Source organism: Erpetoichthys calabaricus, chromosome 4 (genome assembly GCF_900747795.2).
Source record: "Erpetoichthys calabaricus chromosome 4, fErpCal1.3, whole genome shotgun sequence".
In the NCBI taxonomy this organism is placed as follows: Eukaryota; Metazoa; Chordata; class Cladistia; order Polypteriformes; family Polypteridae; genus Erpetoichthys; species Erpetoichthys calabaricus.
In genome coordinates, this window is record NC_041397.2 from 185,591,654 (window position 1) to 185,613,981 (window position 22,328).

General features: G+C 37.1%; 1 protein-coding gene across 5 annotated transcripts in view; it reads left to right on the forward strand.

Moving 5' to 3' along the window:
- Window positions 1-22,328, forward strand: part of gabrb3 (gamma-aminobutyric acid type A receptor subunit beta3) — a 458,372-nt gene that overhangs the window by 356,095 nt on the left and 79,949 nt on the right. For all 5 annotated transcript variants that reach the window (XM_051927197.1, XM_051927198.1, XM_051927196.1 and 2 more), the window contains 2 exons: window positions 4,391-4,473; window positions 8,410-8,547. In XM_051927197.1, coding sequence (XP_051783157.1) covers window positions 4,391-4,473; window positions 8,410-8,547 — 221 coding nt within the window. The remainder of the gene's footprint in view (window positions 1-4,390; window positions 4,474-8,409; window positions 8,548-22,328) is intronic.

Genomic DNA, 22,328 nt, shown 5'->3' on the forward strand with positions numbered 1-22,328 from the left:
ATAATATCAATTATTTTATGTAACAAAACATGTTTGCTGTATTTTTTTCATTTGAATATATAGCTGTCTTGTCTTGATTTCACTAGTTTTTCTTTTTCCAGCTTCTCATGAGTTCACCTTTTTACTGTATGAAATATTAACAAATGCAACAAAGTTGTTTATGAAATATTTGTCTTTTTTATGCACTCTTGTCTGGTATAGTGGTGGAAATCCTGTGTTTGTTACACATAGAAACTGATATAAAGTTAACTTTTATCTACAGAAGTGAAATAGTTTAATACAAGAAAAACAGTAAATATGATCTGTCTTTAAGCTACTGTAATTATTCATTCTTTATTTGTCTGTTATGCTGTTAATCCAAAATTGAATTCCTGCCTTTTCATCTTCACAATGTAAACATGCATCAGCATCATTTAAAATTATATATTGTTGTAAAATTTTTAATATCCTAATTCACTCAGGGCAGAAAGTACAATATTTTCCCTTAATATGTATCATGACAGAAATATTTCTATAGTGAATTACATTCAGTCAAGCAGCACATGTCACTTGAGTTAAACTTTATACAGTTTAACCCTGATGCACTGCAGTGACAGAGCCTGTTCTTCATGTATCATCTACTGTATTCAGCAATGTTTAAACATTATTAGAGTACCTCTTGGGTCCAAAAGAAAATGATCGATTCCATTGGGCTTCATAGAAGTTGCTGCTAGCTTTTATACTCTGCAAAATAAAACTGAAAAAGTAAAACAAGATACAAGTTTAATTACATTTTATAATTAAAAATTATAAAATCTTGCCTGAAGAAGGGGCCTGAGTTGCCTTGAAAGCGTGCATATTGTAATCTTTTTAGTTAGCCAATAAAAGGTGTCATTTTGCTTGGCTTTTCTCTAATTAGAAATTCTAAACTTATGAGTGATTTTATGTATACTAAATTTACTATATCTAAGTCTTTTAAACTGTGCCATTTAAACTCTCTATTTAGGGTGATGTAAAAAATGGCACATTGTTAATAGAATTTGGTCATGAAAAGCTGTGTGTATGCATTTTAATGTTGTAGTCTAGCAATATTTTTTTTTTATCTGCATGAATCATGTACAGTATAATAGTATATATTTATCCTGTGACAAACCATTTGCAGCAGCCTGAGGAAGCATATTTGTTATCATTCAGAATTTGGTATGCTAGTAACAATAACAGAAACCCAATTGACATGTAGAGAGGTGTTTCCTTTCAAGTTCTCCCTGTGGTCCCAGTCACTGATAATGTCACATTCTTGCCTTTCTTTGGTTTACCACTAATATTTTCAGCTATTACAAACACCATTCTATTTTGCATCTCTTTATAGATTAGATGCCATCTGTAAGAAGCATTTCTGCCTTGGCTCAGTTTTCTTTTGCTGACATTTTGCTTCTCACAATATACTTACTGCTATAATATTTTTTCAATTGAGTTGTATAACATTTTCAAGTTCCATTATCTAAATAGAAAATTCAAAAACCATAATGCCAAAATCTTAATCAGTTCTTCAGAATTAAAAAAGTAAAAGGCCTATCCTATTTAAATGAAATATATTCAGGTTTACATTGTTGCCATTTGAAATTAATTAACCTGTTTTTAAAATTTTGGTTAGTGTTTTTTTTTTGTGAGCAGCCTGCAATGCACAGCTAAAAAAGCAATGATATTAACGAGTACTGTGTCACACAAAAAATATGCTTACATCTGTATAAAATATTTCCTTGAAGCACTATGTAAGTGACTGAGTTGAAAATGAATTACTTGTATTTGCATAAATCCAGGTGAAAAGCACCAATTTCTAGGATAAATCATTTATATTGAAGCTCCCTAAATATTAAGCAGTGACTGATAAGTTGCCTTTTTCACATTCATTTACAGTATTACACGTATAAAAACAGAGTAATTGTCCAGGTTGGTGAAATAAGTTACCTGTCTACAAAAGAAAAGTGATTTATGTACTTATGTGAAAGTACACTGTGTTTTTAATGTATTCGCTTTGCTTTCTATATCATCTTTCTTCAGTTTTTTGGCCCTCCTGTATGATACAAAGAATACATATATTAGATAGACAACATTTACAAGATAGTTTTGACTGGTGTATGAGCTTTTTTTTATATTATATTACAATAGCCTGGATGGGTAAGACTAAATATGTAAAGCTTTGTGCTTTTCAAAAGTGTAGTTGAGGGCCACTACAATTTAGCTCTTTAATTAATTTAATATCCTTTCTTTTTTGTTGCTTGTTACTTTGTTGAATAAGATAATGAATCTTGTGATCCATTTAATATTTTTGTGATAAATCTTATTTTACATTTTTTTATAGAAAATACATAGAAGTTCTAGATTGCCTGTAGAAACTCTACATGTGAAACCATTCTATTTTAAAATAAATGTTTAGTTTTGATTAAGCAGGAACTCCATAATAAAAGTACATCTATTGATCGATTTTTGTAACCAAATTAGTATTATTCATGGCTTCAGGTAGCCTGTGCCCATGTCTGCAACATTTGGTGCAATGCAGGAACCAACGCAGATATTGTGCTAATCTACTGAAAGAGTCATTCACATGCCCGTAGTCACTGATGCCAGGTTATCTACCTGCTCTCTGTCAATCTAATCTTTACATCTTTAAATTGTGTGAGGGAAAAAAAAATATTTGGATAAGTTTGCAAACTTCACACAGTGTGTGGCCATGCCAGAAATTGAATTAAGGTTTCTCAGAGCTGCAAGGCTACATCACTAACCACTATACCACTGTTCCAAGGACTAACATATTAACTTGCATTTCTAATATACATGCATCAACTTTATTTTAATTACAGTGCACACATTCTTTTTGTATTACACACGTGTATAACTACTTTCAGTTATTCTTAAGAGCTGTTTTGCCTGGATCTCTCAGCCATGTTTAAACCAGGCTATATCACATCTTAAGAGCTCAAATAGGTAAAGCAATTATATTCTTAGTGTTTAGGCACAAACTTAGAACTTACTCTGTTTCTGTGTCCACTAGATTATCTTTAGGTACAATATATATTAATAGAGATTAAGGGGTACAATGTTTAGCTCAGTTCCAAGAGAGACTCTATCTCTGTATCATTTACTGTACATGTTCTTTCCATGTCTAAATTGTTGGGGGGTTTTTTCTCTCTTTTCAAATTTTCTTCCCACATCTAAAAATTAGTCTTTCAGGTAATTAGAAACTCTTCATCAGCCCAGTATAACAATGTGTATCCTGCAATGGACTGGAATCTTATTTAGGTTGGGTTCCTACCATCCATCTGATGCTTTCAGAATAGGCTATATCTTTCCTTGGTGTTAAAGTAGATTTAGAAGGTTCAACAAATATAGATGAATATTTGATAAAGTATTTGTGGTATTGGTTTAGATATTACTAATTTCGTATATCACCATTACCTGAATAAGAAAGAAGTACAATGATATAGTGGAAACAGTCACGGTGGCACATTTTTATGAACTGAATAAACTATAAGCATGTGACATGACTATGAAGCAGACAATTTTTAATGGCACATCATTAAATGGCTAATAGATTCGGTTATAGTTTTAAAAGTAATTGCCTCCAATTCAAACCACCGCAAGGCTGATGGTTAGTTTCTGCTCTGATAATGACACAGTACATTTACCCATCCATTCCCAACATGTTCAAACATGTCAATCATTTAGAAGAAAGGCATAATGACGTCAGTCAAAACAGAGTTTAATGCATCTCGGTTGACTTGTGAGGCCTAACTGTGGAATTCATGCAGCCCTTTTCATGGTGTAAAACGTGGCTTACATTCTTATATTATCCACCTAGAACCACAGATAATTTGGCAGCAGAGATCTGTCAAAACTGAGACATTGTTGAGAAATTCCCCCATTTTAAAAATTATTCTATAGCATAACCCAGGAACCTATTTCTATACTTACTTTACATTTATGGAAACTTTCAAAGGTTACATTTTATAACCCACATTTCAGTACTACTTAGGTTTTGCTTGTAAAGTACAGTTTAATTCTTTGTTTTTCCATTATTTTTAATGTGTTTTATTTTTAGTGCTTGTAATGTACTATGCTAAAGCTTTTTCGTTATTATCTATCCACTCAACTGTCATTCAAAACAGAGTAAGTCGCTCTGACTGCCTCAATGTATTTTCTCATAATTCATTATACTGTGAGCTTAATCCTGAACTACACTGTTAGTTTAAAGTATATCAATCATTAGACTAGGGGCTCTATGTGAATAAAGACTTTAAAAATGTATTGTCAGACATGAACTTGTGGACAAAACTAATGTCAAAACATACAGAAAATGTCTTATTTCCCCACGTACAACACTAATATATTCTTGAACTTGGTTTTTCTTTAGAATAACAACAACTGCTGCCTGCATGATGGATCTACGAAGGTACCCTTTGGATGAACAGAACTGCACGCTGGAAATAGAAAGCTGTAAGTAGTCTACAAAGAAATGCATGTATACAGATCATAAATAGTACTTTTCAAGTCTATTTTTAGAGCAGCAGCATTATGATTTACCTATAATGTTGAAAGAATCTAAATGCATGTTTCAAGGTGAAAAATGCATTATTTTTGATTGGCTGGGGCTGGAGAGAACTACAACTCGGTATATTTATGGTAAGAAAATATCAGTTTAGAAGTATCAGAATGATGCTGAAATCTAGTATACTCAGCACTGTAATAACTATTCTGTTGCCTTTATTCTATGCAAGAACTAATATATGAAATGTGATTTTTCATTATAAAATATAATATACTTGAACAAATAAAGTACCATTATAATCTCTAAAAATTAGTATTCCAGTAAATTTGCAAACTACTGCTATACTTTAATGACATTTAAAGCATGTACATGATGCACATTTGGTGGATTTGCACCACTGTCACTCCCTCTCGCTTCAGAACTCAGCACTACAGCTTTTTGCCACAATAAAAACAGCTGAGCAGAAGAAGTAGTCCAACATCAAGGAAGCTACTATTACTCATCTTCAGTGCAGGGAGGCGACATCACTGCACCGCACTTTGGATTTACTTTGTACCACTGCTGCAGGCTGTTTTTCTGGTAGTCAGTGTTCACATCAAAGGAGTGCAATACTTTTGTGCAATATATTTTCATTGCACTTTATGGGTTCAAGACTAAATGGAGGCTTAGCTCAATTAATTTACATCTGTCAGGCCTGTTTTAAAAAATTGAGTCTCTTAGGTGCTGAATTAAACATTGCAAAAAAAAAAATTACAAAAACTTTAAATGGGAGTTGTTTTGCTTTTATTTAGCAAAAATATCTGCCATTGGGGTAAGTAAAATTTACTTGACCAGATTTCTTAAGGTAAGCTAAATACAAATTTTTTCATAAGTCAATAGTACTAGGGTGTTGTACCATGTTAGCCATTATGAATGTAGAGAAAAGCCAAGCAAAATGACACCTTTTATTGGCTAACTAAAAAGATTACAATATGCAAGCTTTCGAGGCAACTCAGGCCCCTTCTTCAGGCAAGATGTCACATCACAATCTAAATCGACTTAGAAGCCAGTCGTCATCATCTGTAAATACTCACTCTCTTCTATTGAATTGAATTGAATTCCTTTATTGTTATTGTATGGTACAATGAGATTCAATATGCAAATCCTCCATAAACTTATTTTCCTACAAAAACAATAATAATAATAGGATAAACAACAGTGAAAATATACAATATGAAAGCATACGTAGCTCAGGTGGTGCAATATTACAATGCAAGTTTGCAGTGAGGCAATTGTACTTATAAGTACAAACAGTTCTATTGGGAGCACTTGATGGACTGATTGAGTGCGTTTATAGCTCTTAGGATGAAACAGTTTCTGAACCGCGAGGTCCGTGCAGGAAAGGCTCTGAAGCGTTTGCCAAATGGGAGAAGTTCAAATGGATTGTGCGCATGGCTGAGACAGTGTGTGCTAGAAGCTGTATCCTGATATTTCTTCCTGCTCTTGGCACAATCTGCCATAGAACTATCCGATCAGCTGCTGTAGAGCTGTGATTTCACATTCATATACACTGGGTTAACCAAGTGGTGCACTTAGAGTAACAACGCTAAAGTGGCTATGGTATTTGGAATAGTTTAGCCATTCAGTCCACCATTATATGGTTACAGGTTGAGTACAATCAGATGCCTTGAACTAAAAAACGATATGCGGTTAATTTCAGGGTATTTGATAAAACCGCGTCGGGGATGTGAATGTAAAAAATAAAGTGAAACCACAAAGGAACAGTAGCGCTGCTTTGAGGCTGGGTGCCACCAATTTGCAAAACCGTGTGGAGTGGAGAGCTTGTGTATGCAAGGTATTGAGCTGGCATGAAAATGTGCATGGCTTTACGCCAAGTTTAGTTTTTATACATCGCAATGTGAGCATGGAAATGGGCATACACAACATCGTTTATACATGAGGCTCCAGGAGATAATGGCAAGTAACAGAGAGCAGAGTCAAAAATGTGCTGGGATCAAAACCAGGAAATCAAAGGAAAGTCAAAGGAGTAATGCAAATATGAAAACTGTCAATAAACAAATGCTCAAAACCAGATGAAGCTGCCAATAGGCCTTCTTGATCAAAAAACTAATTATCGCTAAGAACGATTTTCAAATGTTTTCTTTTAATCCAATGAGGGATGCTAACACACCAGTTGTTGCCAGCTTTATACTGAAGGGCATCTGACACCAAAACATATAACAATCATGATCATGTGAGTAACCTGAGATAGTGTCACAAAAATGAAAATTAACTATATGATAAATCAAGCTGAATAATTCCAAAACAATTAGAAAATAAATATTAGCAAAATAAATATAAGATTAGATATCCATATGGAAAAAAAAACATAACAGTAAATTCATAACACCACCCACATTGTCCATTCATTATAAGGGTCTTGCATCTGAGTAAGGAAATATCATCCACCCAAGCCAGGATGACAGCCCATCTCTGCCTTCCATTACACGTTTGATAGTTTGATTAAAACTACATACACTTGATTTGATTGTTTTGTTCCTTTTTTAGAATTGGACCGATTTTACAAATATGGTGAAATACATGTTTCCTAGGAAGCAGCAGACATAAATTAGCCTGGATCTGCCCATGGATCATGAGATTATGTGAGCAGAGCTTTCATTACATTATAGATGTAATATTTGTGCAGAGCAGCAGTAGTTTTGAAGGATTATGGAATCAGAAGATGGATCTCCTATATAAAAATACAAGACAAGGTTGTAACCAGGAGGACAATAACTAAGAAAGCAAGTCTCAGGGTAACTGCCAGAATCAAAGTGAAGAAACTGTGGAAGAGTGAAATGCACAAAAAAGTGGCTATCTGTTTCTTTGTCTGCACAAAATGTCTCAGCTCCCAGCAGAGAAATTTTGTTTAAATTTGGCACATTTATTCTTCAAGGAAATTTTATATGGAAAGTTCACTTTTTATTGAGATTTCTGAAATAGAGCACACTGTATACATTTTTGAAATTTCAAAAGCTCCAATTGAAAGACATTAACAACTGTTCTAATTCTTTCTTGTTAGAACTGAGAAACATTCTGAGCAAATTCAATTAATTTACAGTTTTAAAATTTACCTCGAGAGCAGTTACTTCAGCTTGCAAATTTTGTAGATTTTTATCTTTTACTTGTTCAGCTGCCAGTCCTGATTGCAAAACAGGTAAACTCGGTCAGAGTTGGACACATTGCAGCAGCTTGTGCTTATGCAAACCTCTATCCCAGCAGCTCCTTCTCCTGCTCCTTGAAATTGTAGCAGGTACATTACGTGATATTCATGACTGTAAAAGTAATAAATGCAAGCAAGTTAACTTATTTAGAAATGAATTAAATCAGCAACAAGCACCCTTACTGTGACTTAATGACACATTATGCATACATTGAATAAATGTGTACTCAAGATTTCAATTACATTAAAAATAACCTCATGGCTACATTATCTGCAGAATAAACATTCAGTAGTTCGTGACACTGTCATTTATTTGTAAAGCGTAACAATGACCTGTAATGCAACAATGAACTATTAACCATCACGGAACTTTGCAGACAATATTTTTACCTTGAAACATTGACAAAGATTTTAAATGTCCATTGAGTACTTCTTTCAGAATTTTCTTTTAAGAAATTTGAGCTCCAGTTCACCATAAATCGCTCACAAACAACAACTAACAATAACCCATCAATCAATGCATTTTTTTCATAATTCACTTGAAAGTTGCTGAGATACAGTAGGTTCAACCCTCCTTTGGCCTGAATTCAGAAAATGGATTGATTGTTTTTGAAGACAATGGCCTATTTTTAATAATTTATCCAAAATATGATTAAAGTCACATATATTTTTTTTGTTATAGATGGATATACAACAGATGATATTGAGTTCTACTGGAGAGGTGGTGACCATGCTGTAACAGGTGTGGAGAGAATTGAATTACCCCAGTTTTCCATTGTAGAACACAAGCTGGTTTCGAGGAATGTTGTCTTTGCCACAGGTAACAAGCATATCTTTTTTCTTTATGCATAATAATAGAAATACAAATTAAACATTTTAAAGCTGTGTGATGGAAATTAAAGAAACATACTCCGCTCATTTGCTGTTTCTTATTGAAATATTAAACTCTGAATCTGTTGGAAACTGATGAAAAGCACCTACCTCTGAACATAAAGAATAAACTGCACTCTGTGGTATGGAGAAGAAACCTTCACTCTCACATTGGCACTGACTAAGAAAATATCAGCTTTTGAAATATGATGCAAGAGAAGAATACTGAAAATTAGTTGAATGAAGAAGACCACAAACAAGGAATTGATGTGAAGAATTAGTATGACAAAACCAATTCTGGTGGAGGCAATATTGAAGCAAAACATGAAATTCTTCAGTCATATTGCTAGGGGCTTGACTGGTGAAGAACTGTACAAAATTGTGGAAGAGAACTGGAAAAAAGGGAAAGGAAGAAGAAGGTAGTGGATGGATGATGTAGCAGAGGTTACAGGCAGCCGAGATGTGAAAATTACCATCAAAAAAGCTACAGACTAAACCAAGCGGAAAGAAATGGTTGCAAGATTCCCACCTTGAAGACACCAAAGACCACATGCAGTTAGGTTATGGTCGTGAAGTGCCAGAACTTGCTAATTTACAAATACAAGTGAATCTTGCCAAATCTTAAAATATATAATCTAAATTCAAACAGAAATCCAGAAGCCTTATTTCTATTGTAATCCGGCAGAATAACACAACAATACACATACAATGTAGTATTGGGTTCATGTGACACAAATAACATTAAATTCAATTAATTACAATCTTGGTGGCATGATAGTACAGTAATCTGGGTTCAGTTCTCCGTTCACTTATGCATTGTATGAATATATGCACCCACTGTCTGTGTATTTGTATGGGTTCTTGAGCATTGTGGCTTACTTTATGATACTTTCATTGGACAGGTAAGCTATAATGTGCCATATAATGGAATTCCTGTGATGAAATGGCTTGGTTTCTGCCTTCACCCAAAATTTCCATGATAGACTTTTTTGCTCAATATTAACTTTTAATGAAAGATGTGAGTTAACAAAACTTGTTGGAGAATGTCATTTTCACAAATTTTCAGTGATTAAAACAATTTGTTTAATGAGAAAGTTTGATAAGCATTTTAAAATGATTAGTGCTACCCCAGAAGGGCACCAGAGAGCCCCAAACCACAGAACCAGTAAATAATTCCCAGTTCTTCCTCCTTCTCCATCTCCGCTGAGTTTTGCCCACTGCCACATATGGGGGAATCAGAGTCAGGAGACTTTCCTTTTATGCCAGACCCAGGAATGCTTCCAGTGCCATTCTGTCTCCTCTATGAAGTACTTCTGGGCGATAGACAAAAGTAGAGTGGTCCTCCCCCGACAGCGCCCTCTATCAATTCTAGTGGACCCCTACAGCACTTCATTTCCAGACTCCATTTCCCTAGGACCCCTGCAGGTGTCCTGATTTGGTTCAATGCCACCTAGCGCATGGAGGATGGAACCACTCCCAAGTCCCAGCTTCTACTGATCTACCCTTTAATTTATGCCGGCTGGGCACAGAGTTATCTGTTCAACATTCCTCTCGGGCCTCCTGTCCATTTAATAACCTGTGCTCCTCCCTGGCCAGGATGCCTGTTCTTATCTCACATTAGGTAATACAATACCTTTCAGATACTTGGGCAAATAGTTTCACAGAACCCTAGCTGAGTACCAAAATATGTTTTTGCCATTAGAATTCTTATATTTGAAAGAGTAAATGTGGACACATTGCATCTGTTGTGATTTGGACTCCCAAACATAGCGAGTCAGTGGTGGCTCTGAGACTAAGGATTTGTGCTGGTATCTAGGAGGCTGCCAGTTCAAATCCCATTACTGCCAGAAGGAATCTACTCCACTGGGACCCTGAGCAAGGCACTTTACATGAAAATTATTCGAAGGGTGCTGCCAAATGGCTACCCTGCACTCTAACCTCCAAAGGTCATGCAAAAAGACATTTACCCCTCAGAGTAAATGGTCTTAATAGGGATTGAAGCCTTCAAAAGAAACTTAGAGTGCTAAAAAATATGTAAAAACCAAAAAAAAAAACCCACACAAAGAAGGGTGACTGTAAACTTCAGCTTGTGAAATAAAAGGGCATCAAATGATTATATATATATATATATATAAAATCTATAATAATAAAAGGCAAAGCCCTCACTGACTGACTCACTCACTGACTGACTGACTGACTGACTCATCACTAATTCTCCAACTTCCCGTGTAGGTGGAAGGCTGAAATTTGGCAGGCTCATTCCTTACAGCTTACTTACAAAAGTTAGGCAGGTTTCATTTCGAAATTCAAAGCGTAATGGTCATAACTGGAACATATTTTTTGTCCATACACTGTAATGGAGGAGGCGGAGTCACGTATCGCGTCATCACGCCTCCTACGTAATCACGTGAACTAAAAACAAGGAAGAGATTTACAGCACGAGTCACACGCGGGAACGAAGGTAAATGACGTTAATTTTTGACTGTCTTTTAATACTGTGTAAGCATACATATTTAACACATGTGCAATTAAACGTGTGCATTTACGGGGTGATTTCTCAGGCTTAAAAGCTCACCTTTTATCAAACGCGGGAACAAAGGTAACTGACGTTGTTCACTGTCTTTTAATACTGTGTAACCATACATATTAACACATGTGCAATTAAACGTGTGCATTTACGGGGTGATTTCTCAGGCTTAAAAGCTCGCCTTTTACTAAAAAGGTAAATGCAAAACTATTTTCAATCAGTTTATTGAAACGCTCCCGTTAAGGATTGCAATAACATATTCGCGAGATAAAAGAACGAAGTAGGGGGAAATGGAGGAACAGCCGGAAACAGCGAAGAGCAAAAAATTAATTAAACAATTGAGAACGGAGCGAGTGAAGCATACAAGCATGTTCATAAGGGAAACAAAGCACGGTGTAAAACGTAAGTTTAAATTAAGTTTATAGAAACACTCCCGCTGCGGATTGCAATAACATATTCGCGAGATAAAAGTTTAATGAGAAGACACGAGGTATAAACGAACCACACGCCGTGGCGCAACGTTAAGGGCAACAGTTTCAACCATTCTATGATCTGGTTCTCGCAACTGAAAGACGGCACATGGCGGATGTTAGCCGACTTGCTGACCGCAACGTTAGGGGCTTCAACTATGGCGCTGACGCCACATCTCAGTGCCAACACTTTGCAGACTGTACTTAAAAGACACGCCCTCCTCACTGGACAGTTAAAAAGACCAATCAAACTAACGATGACATCAAGTATTACCCAATCAAAAGTAGGAAAGGAGGCATCTTCATAAAATGCGTGTGGGATGATTTGCATGACACGCTGCTTTAAAAAAAAAATGATAAAAAAAATATGGGATAAATCCCGTCCAGTATTGATTCAAAACGGGACGCGCAATTTCATTCTCAAACGCGGCACGATTCCGTATTTTAAAGGACGGGTGGCAACCCTACAGTGCCAGGTAACCACCCATACAATCAGATTGTGATTCAGACTAGGAATGCAATGAATGTAATTACCCCGATCTACATACAAGGCGAAAGTCTTGCAACATTCAAAGATGATGGTTTGGGATAATTAGTACTTATTAAGTACACCATGGCACATAAAAGAGCTTATGAAGCCTTGAACCGAAAAAAGCAAGATCTCAGAGATCGTAAAAAAAAAAAAGGAGGTGATGTCGTTTTACTCGCTGTACATTTTAGTCAAACATTACCAGTTATTCCACGAGGGAGACCAGCACATGAACTCAACCCGTGTTTAAAATCCATGCTTCTCCCACGCTCGGTTATATGTCGCGTGTTCTCGGGTAGGTACACCAAAAAATGTATACATTTAAGCATGTAATGGGCAAAGAAAAAATGAGGTATACCCGAAGGCACTGCAGTAGTACTCAATGTAACTTTACTTCTTAAATGTTAATGTTTTACTGTTTAATAATTTATACGCTTCTTATATATTGTTCAAATTCTTTTATCAAAATACCAGTGACAGCGCAATGCACGATAACATGGAGTGAATACACCATACGCATCTGCCCACGGCCGCCCTGGTGTGCGCAGATAGGAGTTGATTCTAAAATAAAATAAACATAAAAAGAGTAATACAATCATCACCCATAAAACGGATAGCAGACGTGACGTATTATATGTGTACCAGATTTCAAGTCAATAGGTGAAACGGTTTGCAAGCTACAGGTGATTTAAAATCCTGGACAGACCAACGAAAAGCCACGGTAGCAAATTATAGAAGAAGATTTTACTGTTTAATAATTTATATTTATATGAAATGTGCTTCTTATATATTACTTCATATTCTCATATGATAATGATGTTAATGTTGTTTATATTGATTTCTATGTTATTGTAAGTGCATCTATGTGTGTATATGTATGTATGTATGTATGTATGTGTATATATATATATATATATATATATATATATATATATATATATATATATATATATATATATATATATATATATATATATTAAAAATATATATATAAAAAATATATGTGTATATGTATATATAATATATCTGTATATGTGTGTATATGTGTGTGTATATGTGTATATGTATATATATATGACAGCAACACTCATAACAATGACAACACAATTACATTGACAATCATGTTACGTTATTTTTAAAATGTTTCCTTTACTTTTTCATAACCTCTTTAACACACTACTTCTCCGCTGCGAAGCGCGGGTATTTTGCTAGTATATATATATATCTCTACTAATAAAAGTCAAAGCCCTCACTGACTCACTCACTCATCACTAATTCTCCAACTTCCCATGTAGGTGGAAGGCTGAAATTTGGCAGGCTCATTCCTTACAGCTTACTTACAAAAGTTAGGCAGGTTTCATTTCAAAATTCTACACGTAATGGTCATAACTGGAACCTCTTTTTTGTCCATATACTGTAATGGAGGAGGCGGAGTCACGTATCGCGTCATCACGCTTCCTACGTAATCACGTGAACTGAAAACAAGGAAGAGCCCCCAGCAAAACTGGCAAAAACTAAGAAATGGTGGTACTCACTAAACTCATACATGATAAATGTTCTCCTGCTCAAACATCCTCAGCTCTCTCTAAGCCAGAGTGATAAAGCAGCTGAGTGATGTCAGGGTGGCCCTGCCTCTTAGGGCTCCACCCACAAAACATAATGAATAAAGATATTTAAACAGACAGTACATACTTAACAGAAATAACGATGTAAGAATAAGACACTATAATAATACCTAATTAACTAAAAAAAACATAAAACACAAAAATACAGTATATATAAATACCCAACAGCATCTAATATTAGAACCACATATTTCCCTAATTTTAATAAAACCTTGTTAATACCTTAGTAGGTCTCACTAAATTGATTTACTTTTAAGCACTAAGTTTATATGGCATATCCCTGATGCCTTATTTATCAGATTGAATGTAATTTACTTTTAAAATAAGCATAACTATGTTGCTTGTTCCATAATATTTGTAATTTAATTCTAATTAGCTTCAGTTACATGGTGAACCACGACAACCATAAAAAGTAAGCTGACTTCTCAGGCAGTGTACCTTTAAATAATGTGAAATCTATTTTATTTAAGTAAGAACTACAGTATATGAAGATTTATTTTGAACCACTGTAGGTAAATATTATTTTCATTTTTAACTAAATGCACTTTCATTCAATTACCCTGTTTCGAAGGCTAGACACAGCACATACTGTAACACCCTAGAACTGATTAACCTTATACATACAGATAAAAAAAATCAAGGAATTAACTTCAGGAATTAAACAATACAAAAAAATTAAAAGATTTAACAATACAATTAAATTAAAAGATCATGTAAATTGTGCAAGTTTGATACAAAATTTGAATGTTACAACTGTTCATAATGTTATTTCAGATGGATAACTCAGTGTAAATAAGAATAAACTTCAAGCATGCATTAACAAAAAAAAGAGAGCAGGAAAAAGGGAACTCAATGGGCTGCAACATTCTTGAATAAGACTGGGCTCCAGAAACTAACAACTTTGCAGTGACGCTGCTCATGGATGCTAGTTACTTTCAGGTAGTTAACAACAAAAAATTACTGGTGAATATCAATGAACTGGAAATGCTTGATATGTATTCTGCAACAATGTTTAAGAAGGTGATACGTGTCAAAGTAACCTGTGCACTGTGTTCTGACACTTTTCTCTCATGACCACCATTAACCTTTTAAGCAATTTATGCTACAGTTGTTCTTCTGTGGGACTGGATAAGATGGGCTAGCCTTCTCTCCCCACAAGCATCAATGAGCCTTTGGTGCCCATGTCTCTGTCTCTAGTTCACTGGTTATTTTTCCTTAAACCACTTTTGGTAGGTACTAACCACTGCATACCAGAGACACCCCACAAGACCTGCCATTTTGGAGATTCTGTAACCCAGTTGTGTAGCCATAAAGACTTGGCACTTATCAAAGTCACTCAAAATCTACTTTTGCTTCCCAATTTTCCTGCTTCCAACATATGTTCAGGAACTGACTGTTCACTTGCTGTCTAATATATCCCACCCTTTGACCGGTTTCGTTGTATCAAGATAATTAGTGGTTTTCACTTCACCTGTCAGTGGTATTAATGCTGTGGTTAAGTGTATATCATCTGCATACCAAACACTAAGAGACGAAATTCCAAATCTGAGTTTTCCCACTTATACCCATTCACAGTTCATAATACTGTTATTTGAAAACATGAAATCATGCCAAAAATATGAAAATTTAAAAATGGCATAAATATTATGAAGTTAATTAAAAAATAAAAATATGCACAAATATGATTCTTTTGGCATCTGTGCTCCATCTACTGGTGGCTATGAAAATCACAATACATAAATAAACCAACCACGAAGCAAGGTTAGTGCTAGGATAAATATAGTAGGGGGCAATTCATTTTCAGGGGGTAGTGGGCTGATGCATGATTACAATACAGAGGCCACATTATTTTCAATTCACAACAAATATGCCTAAGGGTACATAAGCATGAGATTGCAGCAAATAGAACTTCATCGTACACAGTGTGCTGCCTCAGGATCTCGCCATTGCAAGCCAAATGCAGGTTATATCAAACAAACACATATAAGGTGTTACTAGTAGTTTTTGTTTTTTTCAATACGTGTTGTGATTTCATTTGTAATTTTATTCCCACTGTGAAAGTTAAAGTTGCAGAGATGCTCTCAGGATAAGAAAAGTCTTTATTAACACATGTGGAGTCATCCTGCAGGCCAGTGAAGGCAGGGACTGAATTATAGCTGTTGATTACACTTCTTAAATAAACAGTTACAAGAGTATGAGATGAGTGGGCATTTCTCGTGTCTTTGCAAATTACTGCTAAACACAACCCTCGGGATATCCTCTATTCTTGCTCATACCAGCCCTTATCAGTAATAAATTTATACATACCAGCACAGGACTGGGTCACAGATTAAAAATCTTTCATTAAAGTAATTGCTATGAGTAAAAGCTCATAGTAAACATGTTATAATAATGAAATAGTAAAATTCATATTTGGCACACCAAATTAGTGAGTTCCTAACTAGTACAACCAGTACCAAACACTTTACAACATTACATTTTGAGTTGCTTTTTCTGGCTGTATTTTTGACATACTTGGGCAAAATACGACGGAAGGCATTGTCATACTGAAGAGAGTATTACGGCAAAAATAGGGTGACCAGATTCTCTCTGAAAGAATACAAGATGGTCTCTCAAGTGGTTTTACCATTCTGCATACAAATCTCTTACACTGCTCCTCTAAAAAATAAAACTAAACAATGAGTTGTTTCAAAGCCACTCATATAACAAGGAACTTTATTAACTGCATACTTTAAACAACATTTTATGCACTTGTCTGGGGTGTATTGCTATGTTACAATGCTATCAACAATGACATTGACACTGCTTGCATATATAATAACTCAAATGAATTAGAAAACCTTGTATAGCCATCCAGATCATAGTTTAATAATGCTGCTGATTGATATGCAAACAGCTCTATGCTTGCATAAAGTCCTGGCCTACCTGACATCTTATTTTTTTTTGGCGTCTGTTTTTTGGTATTTTTTAGAATTGATATAATGTACTATCTCTGCGTCTTCCACAGGGGAATATAAAATCTATTGCCACATGTTTAGTATATTATTTTGTTGTGCTCAGATCCAAATTCATTTTTTTTAAAGAAATATGAATTCTGTCTCTGAAGATCTTCATTAAATTAGCACAAATACGTACTCATATGAACAGACTAAGTACGTGGCTAAAGCAAGCCATCTCAGATCTAAGTGCCTTGATATTGCACTTATGCAGTTTCCAGTTTATAAGCTTCACTTCATAAATACAGAATATCTGATTGTCTGATACAGTATTGCCTGCTTTGAATAAATTGATATGGCTAGTGATTTTTAATGCATTGAAGGATGGACACTCCAAAGTGCTTTTTTCTACAGTGATGCACACTGAGAAATGAGTCGTGTTTAAAATACAGGACAAATGTGGATTTTTAAAAATAAATTGGGACATTAACACTGAGCAAGAAACAGGTTGTGTGGTAACCTGTGTTGGTGAAAGTTGGTGTCTACAGTTTAGTCCCATCTCTCAGAAGTGCAGTACTGAAACTCTGACACTGATTTGTCTCCATAGTCCAGTTCTTCCTCAGTTCCAGCTTCAACTGGGCAATCAGGAGATGATGATCTGAAGGATGATCTGAGGATTTTTTTTTGTTGTTCATTTTTCTTTGTTATTTTCTGTTCACAATGTGACTACTCAGCCCTTATGAATTTTGAAAATAATGTTTTGATGGACAAAGACTTGAAAAGTTTACAGTATTTTTTACCTCTTAAAACTGTAATATTCCGAATGGACTGATTATTTAAGCTATTAATCTGAGAGGAAGGTAAAAATCATGAGCAGCGATCACTTAAGTTGACTAATTTCTTATTTAATATTTGTTTTTACATCTTTTTAATTATATAGTTAAGTGTAATTAAATCTATACATATAAACGTCAGTATGGTTCCCAGTGTGGTTCCCTATTTACCTGACAAGGTAAGAAGGTGGTATCGTGGCAGCAGAGCCGGAGCTAAGCTAAAGGCTAAGCATCTTTCAAGAAAGTGGCGTTTTAAGCCTTCGGTGCCTTCTGTGATCCTGAGAAATGTGAACTCACTACCAAATAAGATCGATGAACTGGCTGTGCTGGTGAAAAATGTCAGGACCTACAGAGAATGCAGTTTGTTGTGTTTTTGCGAAACGTGGCTAACAACTAGCATCCCAGATGCTAACATGGAGCTACCCAGGTTTAGCACAGTTAGAGCGGACAGAGACGCAAATACCTCTGGGAAGCAGAAAGGAGGAGGACTCGCTCTCTATGTAAATACAAGGTGGTGCAACTCTGGACATGTAAACGTCAAAATCTCCACTTGCTGCAGGGACATCGAACTGTTGGCCATAAGTCTGCGTCCCTATTACTTGCCCAGAGAGTTTGGACACGTCATTGTTGTTACTCTTTACATCTCTCCTCGGGCGAATGTGGAGATAGTGGGTGACATCATTCATTCCGCTGTTGCTAAATTACAAACACAGCACCCTGAGGCGCTTGTGCTAATCGCTGGAGATTTTAACCATGTGACGCTGGACAAAACATTACCTGCCTTCTCCCAGTATGTGGATTGTAACACCCGGGGAAATAGGACTATTGACCTACTGTATGCAAATGTTAAAGAAACCCCATTGCTTGCGCTTGGGAAAGTAGATCATAACCTGGTTCTGCTTCAGCCTCACTATAAACCAAGAGTGAGGGAGCTACCTACAACCACACGCTCATTCAGGAAGTGGTCCCCTGAGGCAAAGCAAGCACTGAGCAACTGCTTTGGAACTACGGACTGGGAAATCCTGCAGGGATCACATAGTGAGAACATTGAGAACGTTTTTGACTGCACTACTGACTACATCAACTTCTGTATGGACATTGTAGTTCCAGTAAGAACAGTACGCTGCTATGCTAACAACAAGCCATGGATTACAAGTGACATCAAGGGCCTTTTGAACCAGAAGAAAAGGGCTTTTAAAGGTGGTGATCAGCATGAGCTCAAGCGTGTGCAGAGGGAACTCCGAGTCCAGCTCAGGGTGACGAAAGAGCAGTACAGGAGAAAGCTGGAGCAGAAGTTGCAGAACAACAACATTAAGGAAGTGTGGGACAGGATAAAGATCATCACTGGCTGCAGCTGGAAGCGGGGTGCCACCATTGAGAGAGACGTGGAGAGAGCAAACCAGATGAACAACTTCTTTAACAGGTTTGACCACCCTAACCCACTCTCACCTCAGAGTACTGCACCCTCCACCCATCATTCTGCTGATACCAGCATAGGAGAGAGTTTCCCCCCACCCACAATTACAGCAGCCCAGGTAAGCAGAGAGCTGAGGAGACTTAATGCCAGCAAAGCAGCGGGTCCAGATGGAGTATCACCCCAACTGCTGAAGGCCTGTGCGCTGGAGCTGGGGAGTCCTCTACAGTGCATCTTCAACCTGAGCCTGGAACAGGGGAGAGTCCCCAGGCTTTGGAAAACATCTTGCATCACCCCAGTCCAGTAGCGTAGCGTGGGTGTCAGCTGCCCGGGGCGGAGGAAAATTCTGCCGCCCCCTTATTTAGGTATGGTTCAAATTTTTACAAGATATTATTATTATTTATTGTGAAATTTTGCCACCCCCTAAAAGTGCCGCCCGGGACGGGCTACCCCTGCCGCCCCCACTATGCTACGCCACTGCCCCAGTCCCAAAGGTATCATGTCCTAGTGAACTGAATGACTTCTGGCCTGTCGCTCTGACGTCGCTTGTGATGAAAACCATGGAGCGGCTGCTGCTTCACCACCTGAGGCTACAGGTCCGCCATGCCCTCGACCCTCTGCAGTTCGCATAACAGGAGAAGGTGGGAGTGGAGGATGCCATCATCTATGTGCTACACCGATCCCTCTCCCACTTGGACAGAGGCAGTGGTGCAGTAAGAAGTATGTTTTCTGGACTTCTCTGGTGCCTTCATCACCATCCAACCTCTGCTCCGTAGGGACAAGCTGACAGAGATGGGAGTAGATTCATACCTGATAGATAGATAGATAGATAGATAGATAGATAGATAGATAGATAGATAGATAGATAGATAGATAGATAGATAGATAGATAGATAGATAGATACTTTATTAATCCCAATGGGAAATTGGCATGGATCGTGGACTATCTTACAGACAGACCTCAGTATGTGCGTCTCGGGAACTGCAGGTCTGACATTGTGGTCAGCAACACAGGAGCGCTGCAGGGGACTGTACTTTCTCCGGTCCTGTTCAGCCTATATACATCGGACTTCCAATACAACTCTGAGTCCTGCCACGTGCAAAAGTTCACTGACGACACTGCTATCGTGGGCTGCACCAGGAGTGGGCAGGAGGAGGAGTATAGGAAACTAATCAAGGACTTTGTTAAATGGTGTGACTCAAACCACTTGCACCTGAACACCAGCAAAACCAAGGAGCTGGTTGTGGATTTTAGGAGGCCTAGGCCCCTCCTGGACCCCGTGATTATCAGAGTTGACTGTGTGCAGAGGGTGCAGACCTATAAATACCTGGGAGTGCAGCTGGATGATAAATTGGACTGGACTGCCAATATTGATGCTCCGTGCAAGAGAGGACAGAGCTGACTATACTTCCTTAGAAGGCTGGCGTCCTTCTACATCTGCAATTAGATGTTGCAGATGTTCTATCAGACGGTTGTGGCGAGTGCCCTCTTCTACACGGTGGTGTGCTGGGGGAGGCAGCATGAAGAAGAAGGACGCCTCATGCCTGGACAAACTGGTGAGGAAGGCAAGCTGTATTGTAGGCATGGAGCTGGACAGTTTGACATCCATGGCAGAGCAACGGGCACTGAGCAGGCTCCTATCAATCATGGAGAATCCACTGCATCCACTAAACAGTATCATCTCCAGACAGAGGAGCAGCTTCAGCGACAGACTGCTGTCACTGTCCTGCTCCACTGACAGACTGAGGAGATCGTTCCTCCCTCACACTATGAGACTCTTCAGTTCCACCTTGGGGTTGGGGGGTGGGGGGGTGGTAAATGTTAACATTATACAAAGTTATTGTCTGTTATACCTGCATTTTTATCACTCTTTAATTTGTTTTTTATCAGTATGCTGCTGCTGGAGTATGTGAATTTCACCTTGGGATTAATAAAGTATCTATCTATCTATCTATCTATCTATCTATCTATCTATCTATCTATCTATCTATCTATCAAGTGCTAAGGGTGTTCGTCTGTCATGCAAAAACTCACAAACAACTGCACCTTGAACCTTGATCTTGGTCTTACAACGTAGTTGAGGGCTTATGACATGAAATGCGTAACATGACCCAAGAATTAGAGGAGCAGGCCACCTCATCCATGTAATTGGGCTTCGGGTCCTCCTCATGGCAAACAGTAATGCAGCCATGCACCGCACTGACAGTAAAAGTAAAGCTGCACAGCCACGTACAGTAGCACTCCTGCTCACAGTGCAGTACATAGAACAGGCTGACTGATCATTTTCATTGTAAATGCAAGTCATTCACTCCAAATGCAACAGAAAGTTATACATGACCAAAGAATTGGAGATGTGGGCCTTCCTCTGTATTATTGGGCTGCGGGTCCTTTTCGTGGCAAATGGCAACACTGCCACACAACCTGCATGCCAAGAAAACGATGGATGCGCAAGCCCTTAGCATGTCTGTTAGGAACATGTCCTTCATTATCAGCTGATAACACTTTGGCTATCACAGCAATCTTGGCAGATTGCCCTGGGGTGCTGTGTTTTGTAAGAGGCATTTCATTGGGAACTGGAGTCTAAGTGTTACTAGTAAATATGAATACAGTAAACAGGATTATACACAGTAAGTAAAATAAAGAAAAGCTATCAAATTATTCATTAATTCATTAACTAACTCACTTAATCAGGTTCAGCATCACAAGAGCCACAGGGCATAAGAGAGGAACCAGTGCTGGATGGGATGCCATTTCATCACAGGTCAAACTGATGCATGATTTTATTTCATAGTAGGGTACACATTTACACAGGACATTTTAGTGGTGCCAATCAATTTGATAGCCTGTCTTTGGATTTAAAGAAAAATTAATTATAAATTAAGCCCATGCAAACATGGAGAAAACAAGTGTCTGTCCCAATTCACAACTATTTTGAATACTGTATATAATTTTGCTTTACTTCTAGCAGCTCATAAGATAGTGCCTTTGGTACTGTACATTTAATTGATACATTCCACATATGACTTTGTTTAAAGAACTGGACTGTATTATTATTTTTAAAAGTGGCTTTTAAATGAAGCACACTCTACGAGATCTCAGATTAGACTTTCCATTACATTTAGTTTATTTTTAATACAAAGAAGATGGATTTCAACCTCTTTTTATGCATTTTAAAGGGCTGAATGTGAAAGCATCTATCTTTTAATTCTTGAATTTAGTAAGTAAAATAACAAAATGTCTCCCTTCTCTTTAGAATAGTCAGTGCTAAGTAATTACAAACCACAAAACAATTTTGTCCAAGTGTGCTTTAGTTACCATAGCAATACCCAGTGCATTTTGCTGTCTCCATGGAAACTCCCATAAAGCAAAGAATATTTTCATGTTGCTTGAAAAAGT